At 40.6% G+C, this 16,139-nt stretch overlaps 1 protein-coding gene across 2 annotated transcripts in view; it reads left to right on the top strand.

Annotated features, from left to right (window-relative positions):
* The window catches only part of cdk17 (cyclin dependent kinase 17), a 225,545-nt gene extending 209,766 nt beyond the window's left edge, over positions 1 to 15,779 (top strand). For both annotated transcript variants that reach the window (XM_078553735.1, XM_078553736.1), the window contains 5 exons: positions 3,873 to 3,978; positions 5,617 to 5,659; positions 5,759 to 5,849; positions 8,491 to 8,568; positions 14,342 to 15,779. In XM_078553735.1, the coding sequence (XP_078409861.1) occupies positions 3,873 to 3,978; positions 5,617 to 5,659; positions 5,759 to 5,849; positions 8,491 to 8,568; positions 14,342 to 14,379 (356 nt within the window). In that variant the 3' untranslated portion in view covers positions 14,380 to 15,779. The remainder of the gene's footprint in view (positions 1 to 3,872; positions 3,979 to 5,616; positions 5,660 to 5,758; positions 5,850 to 8,490; positions 8,569 to 14,341) is intronic.
* Positions 15,780 to 16,139: the final 360 nt, after the last annotated feature.

The raw sequence follows: 16,139 nt of genomic DNA, 5'->3' as shown, positions 1-16,139 counted from the left end.
AAGTTCCCACTATTGCCAGGAATCCAATTTTACCACATTTAAAGGATATTGGTAAACTTCCTTGAATAATCAGCAGTGGCTGTCCAAGACAAGGGCCAATATTCCATTGTGCATGGCATTGTCACACAGTTTGACATAGCTAAGATACTTGCAGAGGCAGTTGATGGGATTGCCCTTCTCATTGCAGGCACCTGTTGTAGGATGCTGAAACATTCAGAAAGAATGATAAAAATGAATAATTTGGGGATTTTCTTGAAGGAACAATCTAGCTGTCACTGGACAAGATCCTACTGGGGAGGTCAACATGGACCCAAAAAGCAAATGAAAGCTGTTCTATCATTTTACCATCATTCCACATGCACCAAAGGAGACCATACTCTCAATTTTGGTTTTCTCCCAAGCTCAAGAGATGGTTGTCTTGGAATTGTCTGAGGATTTGTAAATGTGATCAGGTGCCAAAACTGCTGCTAGAACTATAGGAACAATTACATCAAATCAGGAAAATTCAAGTTTTCACAATATTTCATGTTATTCTCGACCCCTGGTCCTCAAATGCCTTTGAACTGAGGGAAAAGCTCAAGGAGGTCATCATCCACAGTTGAAGTTAACCTGAGGCATGAACTGTGGAATGTGTACATACACAGGGCTTTTCAGTCTCCAAACAGAAGCACCTGAAGTTCACATGTACTACCAGTACAAAATCCTGTTTTTCAGTCAGACTTCAAGTCCAAAGTACATGCCTACTTATAGAGGCAGCCTCTTCAATGATCAGTTTGCATGTTCAACTGTACTTGTACAACTAGTTGGTAATAGCAAAATCAGAAGGAGCTAGCAACAGGTTTCCATCCTACTTTAGCAGCAGGGCTTCATGACCAATTACAGGAAATTAAAACTAAGATTGACATGAGACCTCTCATGAAGTCAGTTTCCAAGCATGAGAATATAGACTTCCTACCACCCCCTCACCTGTCAGGTTTAGGTGAGTTCTTCAGATACAGGTTAAGCATTAACTGTATTAATATTCTAACACTGATGTTTTTGAAAAAAAATTGCATTTATATAGCAATTTTCAAGACCTCAATGTCTCAGAATACTTTACAGCCTTTTAAATACTTGTTTGAAGTGAAGTCGCTGTCATAATGTTGGAAATGTGGCAGCCAATTGCACACAGCAAGCTCCCAAAAACAGCAATGTGATAAATGACCAGATAATTTGTTTGGGTGATGTTGATTGCGGGATGGATGTTGGCCAAGAAAGCGTGGATAGCTCCCTTGCCGTTCTTCAAAATAGTGCCATGGAATTTTTTACATCCATTTGGTTTAACACCTCATCTGAAAGCTGGCACCTTCGACAGTCCGGCAATTTTCAGAACTGCACTGGAGCGCCAGTCTTGATTATTGTGCTGCCTGTGTGGTATCATCCGCAGACTTGTTTGAACAGTGATTAAAGCTGAATGCTTTAGCACATTGGATCCTTACACCATGCCTGAGAGAATAATATCACCATTAAACAATCGAAAACTCCTCTGAAAAAGGCTGGAAACAAGGAATGTGAAATTCTCCCTCCAACTCTGTATAAACAGACTTGAACTCCAACAACTTTTTCTGGTCCTTCAGTTAATTCTGGGATCAGAATACAACAAAAATATGTAAGTGACCCAGCAAAGTAACCACCTTCCACTGTACCTGACCTCAGTTAGTCTTCTGCCTTAATTTTGTGCACAGAAGTTCTTAGCCTTGTCTTGCCTCTGAGTGAGAAGGTTGTTAGTTTGTAATCTCAGCTGACATTTCAGTGAGTGAGATATTAAACTGAGGCCTCATCTGCCCTCTCAAGTAATGTAAAAGGTTCTTTGACATTATTTGAAGAAATACTGGGATGCTCTCGGCAGTTGCCTTGTCACTATTCCTCAAGCAATATCATTAAAAAAATACTGCTGTTTATGGGGTCTTGCTGTGCACAGATTATCTACTGTGTTTCTTCCATTATAACAATGCCTACATTTCAAAAGTACTTACTTGACAGTAAAATGTTTTGGAATGTTCGGAGGACCGGAAAGGCACTATTATATATTGAAGTTTTCTTTTGTTCATGTGTAGCAAATGTGCACTACAATTCTGCATCTGGCATTCTAACAACTTGCAGGTTGCCAACAAGATGTGAGATGATTGTCAGTCAGGCTCAGTGTGGCACATTTGTGTGTACTGGAAACTACATATATTAATGCTCAGGGCCCTGTTCTTTGCAGACAGAAAGAATATCTACAAACATTATGCCTGTTTCAGCTAAACAAAATAAGTGACAGTCATTCACTGGTTCATTCCTCAGGGCAATGCCTTGACCCATCAGAGTCAAGCTACCTGGTTTAAATTTCAAACAATGCTTGGCAGTTAACTGTCAGTCACCATTAACTGGTGCATTCTCCAAGGCAAAGCCTCTACCAATCAGCACTCTCTTTTCATGTGGTATAAATTGTTGTTCCCTTTGCATCGGGTATTCTTGCAAATTGTCCTGATGAATGCAAGACGAAAAGCTTCAACATAAAAAAGTCTCTCTCTTTCAGCAATACTCAAGTTCTGCATTATGAAATGACACTCTGTGAGGCACCCTTGAGACTCAATCAGATTACAAGAATTGACCTTGAGCTTTTGGCCCCACATTCACAGATGAGCTTGTCTGGTGATGGATGTCAGGAGTACACTTCGACATGATATTGTTGGAGTTCGCTGCAGGACATCTATGTAGTTGTCATAGAGGTCCCAAATGGAGAAGGTTCTTGAATATCTTCACTCCGTTTTTTCGTTAAACATGGGCTAGTACTCCTATGATGGTTCAACATATTTGTCCACTGCATTACCGAACTATACAGATGAAGATGATCCAGAGTTTGATTCCCAGTTTCATGCTGAATTAACTGATATGCTCAGTAGAGGTGCAGTGCTTGGCTTTCAGAGCTTTAATCTGTGAAGAGGAATAGAGGCTGGGATTCCTGCTCTTGAAGACTCTGATGCCTGATTAAAGTTATGTGTACATAATATCTTTGGTATTACCATAGTAGACACTCCAAAATTCAGTGTTGATGATCAGACATGAATAATGGCCTCTTGGATAACCTGTGTTGACCGCCAAGGTCATCAGGGCCGACATGACAGCAGAGTCAGCAATCTGGCTCCAGTGCCGCTGCCAGCGATGGGGGGCACAGATGGTGACTGGCATTCATTGAAGGGCAGGGGTATGGAATAAAGAAAGTTGAGGACACTTAAATAATTCTTGTACTGGCCAAAGCTTGGTTCCCTGATCATATGGTTGTCTCCACCAAGAGACCTGTTGGATCCTAAACAGGCAAGAATTGATACAGATGAATAGTCATATCTGGCACTGTATGCTTTCATTGATGGCATTGCTATTAATGAAATCAGTTTAGGAGATTTAGGGTCGCAGTAATTGCAAGGGACCACACTGCTGAACTCCCTTAGAGTTACCTGAGGCTTATAGCAAAAAGAATAGTTTGTCCAGTACCACCATCACAGTTATAATTTAAATCCACCAGGGTGTGATATGTCAATGATCTTTATCATGCCTAATGGTGCCAATTCAGAACATACCACACATTAGAGTGGAAATTGATCCCCTGGTGTGAACTTTTTTAAAGGATGTTTCTAAGGTGGTTCTCCCTCGTAGGTTGAAAACAATTTCTATTTTCATGTGCAAGTTGAATTTCTTTTAAAGAATGTGCCATTTCCACACACTGACATCAATCACTTTGTTGAGCACAGGATTAGAAAAACACTTGTGAAATGAACTATGAAATCTTAAAATCATGTTAGTACTTTCCCTGAGTATTTGCATCATACTAATTGACTTTTTAAATGCAGGCACGCCTACAGAGGAGACATGGCCAGGAATATCTTCAAATGAGGAATTTAAGGCTTACAACTTTCCTAAATATAAGCCTCAACTTGTGATTAATCATGCGCCAAGGTACTGATAGTCAATTGTGTTTATTAATAGGGTCAGTTTAATTAAGCATGAAATGAGTTGTGATTTACTTTCTGTCTGTGGCTATCACAACATATGTGAACCATGAAAGGTGCAAGGAATTGGGAATTTACATCAAGTAAGTAGAGCATAAGCTGACTCAGACGCACTAGGGGAAAATGCCCATGTGGGGGGGAAGATCAGGAGCGGGCATGTGGAGGCGCACCTCCTATCGGCGCCCCTGATTGGAGGCGTGCAGCCATTTTACATGGGTGGGCCAATTAAGGCCCACCCAGCGTGACATCCACAAGGAAGCACTATGCATTCCCTGTTCAGGCGGGGGGGAGATTCCCTGAGCCGAGAGTGCGCTCTTTCACGCATGCGCGCGAAAGAGCACACTCATCTCCTTGAGGCTAAGTGCTGCCTCAGGGAGATTGGCTCCACAATAAAAAAATATTAAAAACGGAAATAAAAAATTTCCCTGACATGTCCCCTCATGTGACACTGTCAATGAGTTGGGGAATGTCCATCGCTTTTAAATACACTTCTATTAATTTTTAAAAACCTTCATGAAACCTCATCCCGCCCATGGATGAGGTTTCATGCTTTTTCCAGGGCTCCCGGCCTGCCCGCCAACCTTAAGGTTGGACCGGCAGGTCCACTAATCACATTAATTTCTTTGTCAGTGACCTCAATAGATTTGACGTGTCGGCGAGCAGGCCCCGCTCGCTGGCCGGGAAATCCTGGTCCGTGCGTAGCAGATATTCTTCAGTGTGGATAAATACAATACAATGTAGTTAGGTCTGTAAAACTCCCAAATATGTGCATGCCATGCAGGGATACCCATTGAAGGCTGTGGAGCAGGAGAGGAACCTGGTATCATAGTGGATGAATACCGAACGTCAGCGCGTATCGCGACAAGACCGTTAATAACCATGTGTAGATTATTAGCAAAAGCTGTAGTTAAAATATTACAACAATTTTTAAAGCTTTATCTTCAAAATGATAAAGTGGGTAAAAGAATTTAGTATGAAGACAAAAGGTTGAGATTTTAAACAGTTGATTTCTATAAGTTGCTGAATGTCCTGAATATTTGTAAAAGTTGGCAGTCTAACTGGGCAGTGAGAGCAGAACTTAACCTAATCAAGGAAGATTAGAGACCAGAAATTATTTTTCACACGACGTAGTGATATGTGGAATAGATTTCAAACTAATGCTATGCGGAGTAACCCTTTTAAAAACAAGAAATATCTGTATGAATGGTATTGAAAAGTACAAAGATTTCCATGAATGATTTCTGTGCTGCTGAGAGCACAGGTGGCTCAGGTGAGGAATCCTGCGGTCAGACTGGAATCTTATTGTAAGGTTTAAATAAATATACTTCATTGTCTTCTTGGAGCTTTTTCTTATGGCTTTTACCTACATTCGGTTGCCTCCTTTAATGGACTGGAATAGGTAGAATCTAAGTTTGTGTAATTTGTATGTCTTGTGAAGGTAATCAGCTTGATACAGTTATTCATACATAAGTGTTCCTGCCTATCTACCTCACTCCTGGAGGCATAAGTAAAAGATGAACAACTATAAGGACAGATGTGTGTGCTAATGTAACTCCATCAACTAGAGATTTGCTTTTTCTTACAGATTAGACACGGAAGGAATTGATCTGTTATCGAATTTTTTACAAGTAAGTTGAATAATTGAAATGTTGATGATTCTTTCAACATAGATCGAAGTAATTTTTGTTTTGTTTAAAAAAATTAAGAGGTATCTAATTACTTTGCAGTACCAGGCGAAGAAGAGGATTTCTGCAGAAGATGCCATGAAGCATCTTTACTTTAAAAGCCTTGGAACAAGGGCACACACTCTACCCGATGGTAAATCAATTACTGATTCATAATAAGTGGTAACCTTTTAAGAGACTCCAAATTCCCATGGTGTTACAGGAAGTCTTTACCAAGTGTAGATTCCAGGTGAAGTTTTGGTTAGGGGCTGAAGATATTTTGATCAGATCACTCAAACTTAATTAAATCCTCACTTTAAAGTCAAGCATTCTGCCCTTATTTTTATTTTTCATTCTATATCACTTTTTCCATATTTATAATGGAAACTGCCTGTGTAAACTTACTATTCCATATTTACAGCCTACAGTTGGTAGGCTACACCAGCAGAAGGTTGCAATTACAATAGGACTAATTTACATAAGCAATTTTCATTATAAATGTGGATGTAGGAATTGATAATGGAAATGTTAACACAAGATTTCTCTCACTTGCTCTCTCTGCATCCTCTTCTGATTCTGTCTCCCTCTTCTCTCCCCAATTTATTTTTTCTTTTGGGTGGTGGTACGTTATTTAACATGATGTAGCAGACAGAGGAGCTACGGGCCACATTTGGAATGGGGATTATGGGGAAAATGTGGCCCCAGGCAACTCCCTTTCCCTCTCCCTTAATCCACTGCTTTCATCATATTCCCTACTCTTTCATTTCCTCACTTCCCATTTCCCTTCCTGGTGTAGCCTCTCCTATTTTGAGACACCTGCTCAGTGCACATATTTTCTCCACATACTTGTTTGGACACTCACTTCATCCTTAACTCATCATCCACTCCCACTAAGGATGGGTGAGGCGAGGCCTCTTCCTAAACTACAGCTCCCCACTCTCTCTCTCACCCTACCACCCTATATGGCTCCCTCAAAAATAATTTGGCTAATTTCAAAATTCAATTTTAAAGAATCAAATTAAAATATGAGGGGAAAAAAAACTGCCTGTCTACTTTTCTTTCTCTTTGTATCATTATTTGTCTCTATATCTCTGTCTCATAGACATAACTCCCAGCATTCAATGTCATTATTCCTCTGAAACTGACAGCTTCTTGAGTCTACACATAGTTGGAATAATGTGGAAATCCAGAAGTTGCTGTCAGTGATTCTGTGCTTCCTCACACTATGTGCTGTTGAAATTCCCCCAAACTATAATTAAGTAGAAATCACTGAAGTGACCAGATCTTGCCCTTACACTATTGGTGTCACTGTTAGAACCCTTGAAAAATTTGCACCTTGCTGAATGAGGCATAACTGGGTTTTTAACAGCATACAAAATTTATAATCATTGCTGACCAACCTCGCTAGCTCTGAAAAAAATCTGCTTGAAATGTCATATTTCCCCAATATTAGAAAAAAATACAAGTTTATTAAAAAAATTTTAAGCTTATGATATTTCAGATCCTACTCTAATCCCATGCAAATGCCCTAATCATTTATTTTGCTTTCTAAAAGTTTAAATTTAAAATGAAAAATTTCAATTCGTTTTACTTCCTGGTTTGCTGTCTGTGAGAATATGTCAGTATAATTGGTTTCTTACACAGTTTGATGACATCACTATTGTTGGACACCTTAGAGATCCCCTTGACACGGCACCAGATTCAAACTGGCTTCGAGAAAGAGGAAATCCACACCATAGAGATAGCTGGACCTTTGTGGGTAGCTTGCTTTGAAGTTAGCAGTGAGTGCCTTTATTTTGCCTTCGTGAAATCTAGGCCTACGTCTCACAAGCCTTTAGCATTCACCTTTTCTAAGGTGAGATAAGTATTTAGATTCAAAATGCAACTGAGTTGTTTTGCTTACCTTCTCTTGCTCTCTTCCTTTCATTTCTCAATCACCAGAACAAAGGGGCATAACCATTTAAGAGTGAAACCAGGAGACACTTTTCACACACATGGTAATTGAAATCAGGAACTCTTTGCTTCAAAAGATTGGATGCTGGGGCTCAATTGAATTTTTTTATGACTGGGATTAATCTTTTATTGGGTAACAATATCAAGGGATATGAATCAAAGGCTGGTAAATGGAGTTGAGGTAATGATCAACTGTGATCTATTTGAATGGCAAAGCAAGGAGCTGGATGACCTGCTCCCATTCCTGTGATTCTACATTGGTGGTACCCATAATAAATGTGGATAAAGAAATTTATGATGAAAAATGTTGACACAGGAAAGTGGACAGAAGTATGACAACAACAATTCAAATAGGGCAGATAAAAGATTTAATTTTTATTATATTATTGATCATGTCTTTTTGTACATTGTGTTGAATGCACAAATATGAATTGGAGAAGTACTAAAATATATATGTTAGTGACATGATTATATTGTAGCAAAACATGATTGATGCTAGTATTTGCTTCATGGCAGCATTATGTCCAACTGCATGGAAAACCTGCTTCCTGCTAACTAACTCATGAATAATTAAGATCAGATCTTAATACTCTACAGCCATAGAAACATTATGGAGAGGGAAGCAAAATCTGAGGCTGGAATGATGCTCTTTGCTTTATGATCAAAAATTGATCATAAATTTATTTATGAACATTTATTTTCTTTGAGATCTTTTTCGGTTTCTCTCATGAACGGAATTACCATTTTGTAGGAGTGTTCAGATACAGTAACCTCTGATACATCTGTCCTCAGGCTGGCACTGTGTGACTAAAAGATTCTTTATCTCTACCCCTTTGTATCAGGTGCCTCGGTTTTCTCGCTAAATGAAATTCAGCTGCAAAAGGATCCTGGCTACAGAACCTCATCATATCCAGAGACAAGTAAGCTTTATTGTTTATGGAACTAAAATAGCTCATTTTTTAAAAAAAAATGTGGCACTTTGCACATCTGCTTCTGCCCCAAAAACCAACCTGCTCCTTTTTATATTGGTATCATACACAAGCAAATTAGTCAGGTGTGCATCACAGTAAGAGCATGTGACCTTTTTTAAACATTTTCTATTAAATGGTTTTCTGGCCTCCACACAGTAACAACTTCTCACATGGTTATTTTGTTTTCCCCCCCCACCCACCACAGTTGGTAATTTTGAGAGTGCTTAACTCAGGTGAAGGAGAATCCTCTAGCTTACAGTAAAGTATCCAGTCTGTGTGTTTATTATATGCATTTGTGTGATGTGTGTCATTGGCAAGACCAGCATTTATTGCTCATTCCTAACTGCCCTTGAGAAGATGGTGGCGAGCGACCTCCTCAAACTGTGACAATCGATGAGGTGTAGTCGCACCCACAATGCTGCTAGTGAGGGAATTACGGGATTTTGACCCAGTGAAATTGAAGGAACGGAAATATATTTCCAGGTCAGAATGATGTATGATATGGAGGGTAAGTGGTGTTACCACCTGCCTGCTGCCCTGTTCTTCTAGGTGGGAAAAGGTGCAGGTTTGGAGATGGTGCTTTTGAAGGGCCTTTGCGCATTTCTATGGCGCATCTTGTAATATGTGCAAACAGCTGCCATTGTTCACCAGTAATGGATTCTGTAAATGTTTATGGTCTTGGATGGTTTGTCAATCAGGCAGGCTGCTTTGTCTTGAATGGCATTGACCTTGAGTGTTGGAGCTACACTCATTCAGGCAACTGGATAGTATTCCCTCACACTCCTGACCTTGTAGATGATGGACAAGCTTTGGGGAGTCCGGAGGTGAGTTGTTTACCGCTGAATTACCTTCCCTGACTTACTCTTGCAGCCACAGTATTTATGTGGCTGGTCCAGTTAAGTTTCTGGTCAGTGATGACCCCTATGATATTGACGGTGGGAGTTTCAGCTTTGGTAATGCTGTTAAATCTCAGGGGAGGTGATTAGGTTCTATCTTGTTGGAGATGGTCATTGTCTGGCACTTGCGTGGCACAAATGTTACTTGCCACTTAGCCCTGAATGTTATCCAGGTCCTACTGCATGCGGATAGGGACTATATCTGTCAGCTATCTCTCATGTGGAAGATGATTCTTTCTTGTGTAGGGCTGGGTTGAAGTGAGATGTCAGTGTTGGTTGTGGGCTCACGGATGGCTTTTGAGCCCTATCTTAGCCTTGCAGGATCTCGCACAGTGAGAGCATTGGTTGTCAGCAGGTAGAGGTGGTGGCAGATTGTTGGCTCGAACAGCTGACCTCTTTCTGTGTCTCTTGCTGTTCTTTCTCAATGGCTGTTACTATTGATTGATTGGAAAGTCTTCGCACTATTTTTGATGATGAATTGCCATCTTGGTTACAATTGGGCATCTGCTTCCCATGTGTTGATAATATAGCAAATCTTCATGGAGGCTTTGAGATTGTCTTTGAAATGTTTCCTTTGGCCCCCATGTGAACAAACTCCCTGGCATGACTGAGTAGAGCACCTGTTTGAGCAGTCTTGTGTCAGGCATTCTGATGGCATGACCCATGTCTCTGCTGATGTGAGATTCTCATGGCCTCTGTACTTGGCAGAACAGACATGTTTGTTCTTTTGTCCTCTCACTTGATTCACATGATCCTTCTAAGACAGTGTTGATGATGTTGTTCTAGGGCCTTGGTATGGTGTCTATAAATTGTATAAGCTTCAGCACTGTAGAGAAGCTCGGGGTAACCAGTGCCCAACAGACTTTGTTTAAAGTTAGCCCTGATATCACAATTCTTGAGTACATAATTTACTATAGGCTGAGCTAGCACATGGATATGATGGTGTTCCTCTTCGTCAATGTCAGCTTTTTGGGATAGATAGCTTCCAACATTTTACCATGAACCTCAATTGAAGACATTGCATTTGGTATATTTGGTGTGGGTTGGTAGAGGGCTTAGGTCTTCTGGGTGTTCAGGGCAAGTCCTGTTCTCATGGAGCTGCCTCCTCTCCTCCATTAGTTGCTTAGCTGCCCACCACTATTTATGGCTGGATGTGGCAGGATTGCAGAGGTTTGGTATGATTTGTTAGTTATAGGATTGTTTAGCCCCATCTATAACATGCTGCTTATGCTGTGTTTAGCATATATGTAGTTCTGTGTTGGAGCTTTGCAACATTGGCACTTCATTTTTAGCTATGCCTGGTGTTGTTCCTGGCATGCTGTCCTACAGTCCTTATTGAACCAATGTTGGTCCCCTGGTTTGAGTCGATGAGGGATATACCAGGTTACAGATTGTGGTTGAATACAATTCTGCTGTTACTGATGGCCCACAGAACCTCATAGATGCCCAGTTTTGATCTTTTCTGAATCTATGCCATTTAGCACAGTGGTAGTGCCACACAACACAATGGAGGGCGTCCGCAATGTAAAAAAAAAGGAACTCATCTCCACAAAGACTGTCCATCAGGACTCAGCTCGCTCGGCCAGTAGTTTTGCGACTGAGCCAATCTTGGTAATAAGCATTGAAGTTCCCTACACAGAGTACATTCCATGCCCTTGCTCAGTCAGTGCTACTTCCAAGTGGTGTTCAACATGGAGAAATACTGTTTCATCATTGTCGGAGGGTGGTAGATGGTATCAGCAGGAGTTTCCTTGCCCATGTTTGACCTGATGTTACATGGTCCAGAGTCAGTGTTGACAACTCCCAGGGCCACTCCTTCCCGACTGTTTAGCACTGTTGCCACCTCTGATGGGTCTGTCCTGCCAGTGGGACAGGACATAGCTAGGGATAGTGATGGAAGGGTCGGGGCATTGACTGAAAGGCATAATTAAGTAAGCCTGATGACGACAGGCTGTTGCTTGACCAGCCTGTGGGGCAACTCGCAATTTTGGCACAAATCCTCAAACATTTAGTGAGAAGGTCGGTGGGGTTGATTGGGCTACATGTGTTGCTAAATTATCAGACAACTTTTATCCAACATCCAATACTGGCTGAGCAAAAATTTCCTCCAATTAAGTATTTGGAAGACTGAAGCCATTTTCTTCGCTCCCCGCTATAAACTCTATTCCTAGATAGCGATTCCCTCTCCCTGGCAATTATCCGAGACTAAACCAGACTGTTTGCATCCTTTGTCATATTTGAACCAAAGCTGGGCATCCAACCACATATTGGTGCTTTTAGTAAGACAACTTTTTTCCACATCCGTAACATTGCCCAACTTTGCCCTTGCCTCAGCTCATCTGCTGCTAAAATTGGTGCCTTTGATACCTCTCGAACTGACTGTTCTGTCGGATTCCTATATTCAACCCCCCACAAGCTTGAGGTCACCCAAAACACTGCTCGCGCTCAGACCAGTTCACCACCACCCCTGTGCTCATTGATCTACATTGGCTGCCGGTCAAGCAATGGCTTGATTTTAAAATTCTCATTCTTGTTTTCAAATCCCTCCGTGGCCTCACCTTTCCCTATCTCGATAATCGCCTCCAGCCTCACAGCTACACTCTTCTAATTCTGGTCTTTTGAACAGCCCCAATTTTAATCACTCCACCATTGGTGGCCTTGCCTTCAGCTGTCTAGGCCTGAAGCTCTGGAATTCCCTCCCTAAACCTCTTTGCTGCTCTACCTCTCTCTTTAAGACACTCCTTAAAACCTGCTTCTTTGAGTAAGCTTTTGGTCATCTGCCCTAATATTACTTTGTAACACTTCTGTGGAAAACCTTAGGTATTCTTATTATATTAAAGACGCTATATAGGTATGAGTTATGTGCTTTTATCATATCTGATGCCAGGTCGATACTCTTATTTGACTTTTTGTAAACAGTTTGGTACAACTGAGTGGCTTGCTAGGCCATTTCAGAGGGCATTTAAGAGTCAACCACATTGCTGTGTGTCTGGAGTTGCATGTAGGCCAGACCAGGTAAGGATGGCAGATTTCCTTCCCTAAAGGTCATTAGTGAACCAGATGGATTTTTTGGATTTTTACAACAATCCAATAGTTTCATGGTCACCATTATTGATGTTAGCTCTTTATTCCAGATTTATTTAATTCATTGAATTTAAATTCCCCAAATGCCATGGTGGGATTCAAACTCAAATCTCTGGTTCATTAGTCCAGGCCTCTGGATTAATAGGCCAGTAACAACATAATCCTGCTGCTATTATTTTGCTCCATCTATCACAGAATCACACAGTGCAGAAGAGGCCCTTCGGCCCATCGAGTCCGTACCGACACGTGAGAAACACCTGACCTACCTACCTAATCCCATTTACCAGCACTTGGCCCATAGCCTTGAATGTTATGACGTGCCAAGTGCTCATCCCGGTACTTTTTAAAGGATGAGAGGCAACCCGCCTCCACCACCCTCCCAGGTAGTGCATTCCAGACTGTCACCACCCTCTGGCTAAAAAAGGTTCTTCCTCACATCCCCTCTAAACCTCCTGCCCCTCACCTTGAACTTGTGTCCCCTCGTGACTGACCCTTCAACTAAGGGGAACAGCTGCTCCCTATCCACCCTGTCCATGCCCCTCAATGTCCATTTAGCCTTAATAATGTTCAAAAATGTGCTTTGGGGAAAGGGTCAAATGCAACTTCAGACAGCAGAAGAAACACTACCTCTGTTTGTAACCCTGGACAGACAAACTACCCTGGCATTGGCAACCTGGGGTCTAGATGATGTTAACTCCTGGGCTTCACCTGCAAGCCTATGGTCAGTTGCTTACCTGGATGCTAACTTAGTAGCAGCTAGCTGACCAGTGGGAACAGCATGTTAGGTAAGGGAGCCCACTGCCAGGGTCCAAAAGATCAGAACCCAGAACACGTTTAACCTGCAGGAGAGGTTTTCGGAGGGTGTCTCAATCAATGAGTGAGCCCAGTACAGGGGAGACCTAAAGTTTCCTCATGAAACTCAGTGGAGAACTCCTGCTGCCTCTTGTCTCCACATGGATAGTTAAAGTAAGTTACCTGATTGTCTCTTTTTTAGCTCCAGCTCTTCCTCCTGTTGGGCTCACCTGGTGCAAAAGCTTACAATGTACAGGTTAAAATAGCAATCCAGCCCCCATGACGTCATTGGAGCCCACTCTGCATATTTGAAAGAAATATACCACCAGTTTTCGACAGTTTTCCTTCCCTCCTGTTCAGAAGAGCAGGTTAAAAATGGTGGGAAAGGAGTTGAGACATCAGCATTTAAGTAACCTGAGTGACTTTAACTGCCAACTCTGTTCTTGCAGAGTGGGCAGAGTTAAAATCATCCCCATTATGTCACTGACAATATACCAATTTGTATTATTTCTAACTAGAAGACCCTATTTTTGAATCAGTGAACTGGTGCCTTATCAAAAAAATAACCTATTGTATTGGATAGCAGAGCTCCCTTCAAACAGGTGCATCACCCTAGGAAAACTATCTTTGGGCTCATTCCCAAATCCTCTTTCAAGGGCTCAGGGCAGACATTGTTGCTATAAACCATAAAATATTTTGATTTTTTAAAAAAGCTCTTGTTCATTCATTAGCAATTTTTCAATGTTTAATATTTTAAGCAAGGATAATTTTTAGAGTATACAAGTTCAGAAGAATCCAGTATGTATTGTCCTTACTTAATAACTGACAATTTAGTATTTATAGTTCTTTGTGACCCCCACGCAGGCATCATGAAGTAAAAGAAGTAGTATTGATAGCAGGCAAGTTATTGCAGTATCAAACTGGTTTTAATGCATCTTTTTGTTTTTCAGCACATGGGAAAAACAGAAGACAGAGTATGCTGTTCTAGGCTGTCGTGCAAAATAATAGACTTGAATTCCATTGGCTTGCCATTTACATCGCAGTTACCCAGAATTTTGATTTGAAGACAACAATTTCCATAAGTTAGAGTGGATCATAACTTGAATATCAACATGTCTCCTTTACTGCCCTTCTTGCGATGTAGTCTTATTCTGATGTGTAGATGGTTTTATATTCGCAAGTCACATTGAGACATTTTTGTGTGTGTGCGTAAATATATATGTATAATACATGTGTATGCACACATATACATTTACACATACACATGAACAGGAAAAAACAGTTTTATGGTTCACCTTTGTTGTTTTATAGCCAGTAGGTTACAGCTGCTGTTGTAACTTCAGCTGCAGTTTTGTGCAGTACTGGAAACAAAGTGCTTATTTATTGGGAATCATTGCTGCTAAACGACTACTGTCCATAAACCACATCGTGGTGGTATAGCGGAAAATGTGAGTGGCTTGTAGCATGTGAATGCATCTGTCTCTTCTAATAACTGTTTCCAGCATTTTACAGATTTTATCGTTACGTTTAGTTACAAATGCCCTTGAATATTTAAATATTTGCAGAGCTTCACTTTTTAAAATATGATTGTGATGAGGAATCTTGCACCTCTAAGCTCATGGTGTAGAACATTTAAATTTGTTTTGAAATCTTGTGTGGCCGACAGGGAAACTGATTAGTGTTTTCTAAAAAAATCTATTTAAGGAATTCAGCATCAAATCTGCCTTTTCATTACTAAAGATTAGCAAATTTATTGCACCTATTTTTTTCCATGTCATTTTATGAAGACATGGGAATTTTGACGGTTCAATTTTATATCTGATCTCTGTTATTTCTGCATCATTTTGTAATGATTTCACTACAGAACTTATGTATCTCAATGAGTATCATAAGTAGGCTTTTGTTAATGGTAACAGTATTTGTATGTATGTTTGCCTTTCCAAATAATGGTTTTAGTGGACCTACATTTTAGGATTACTGTTAATATATAATTGTTAAAATATCAGATTCGTAGCAAATGCAAATAATCATTGATATTTTTTCTGGACTTTTACTGTAAACTTATTCAGGGTCCTATCATTTTCATAAATTACATAGTTTGTTATTTAACAGTGTTAAGAATATTTTGTATGTTTAATTTTATTTGTGAACTGTGATGATGGCATGTTGAAAAACTGTTTACTTGTTGCTTGTGACTGATTTTAATTGAAATTTTGTAAGAAGAGAAAGGAAACAGATTCATTGGTAACATTGTACATTGGACCACTACTGTTCATCAAAATGATTCCAGGCTGAGATCAGTATATCTTACTAAAACTGCTGTGCTATTTCTGACTGACAGTACTATTTTTTTGAAAGTATAAATATTACAGTGATTCCTTGTTTTAACTGATCATAGTTTTTTGTGTCCTATTGTGTGACCAGTTCTAGTTTGAAACTGAAACATTGCTATGATCAATGAAAATAATTGGCAAAATTCACTTCAAGCCCACTGACACCTCAACTACACTTCTTCCTATCCACTTCCTATGAGGACACTCTTCCATTCTGCCAGTTTCGCCTTCTCCATCACATGCCACTTTCCATACCAGTTCTTCCGATATGTCTTCCTTTTTCAACCTTTCACCAGCTGTGGGCATCGGTGGCTAGGCCAGCATTTACTGCCCATCCTAATTGCCCTTAAGAACCGCCACCTTGAACTGCTGCAGTCCATGTGGTGTAGGTACACCCACAGTGCTATTAGGGAGG

Source organism: Cetorhinus maximus, chromosome 12 (genome assembly GCF_964194155.1).
Source record: "Cetorhinus maximus chromosome 12, sCetMax3.hap1.1, whole genome shotgun sequence".
In the NCBI taxonomy this organism is placed as follows: domain Eukaryota; kingdom Metazoa; phylum Chordata; class Chondrichthyes; order Lamniformes; family Cetorhinidae; genus Cetorhinus; species Cetorhinus maximus.
Note: the sequence above shows the minus strand (reverse complement) of the source record. Positions and strands in the feature narration are given on the sequence as shown.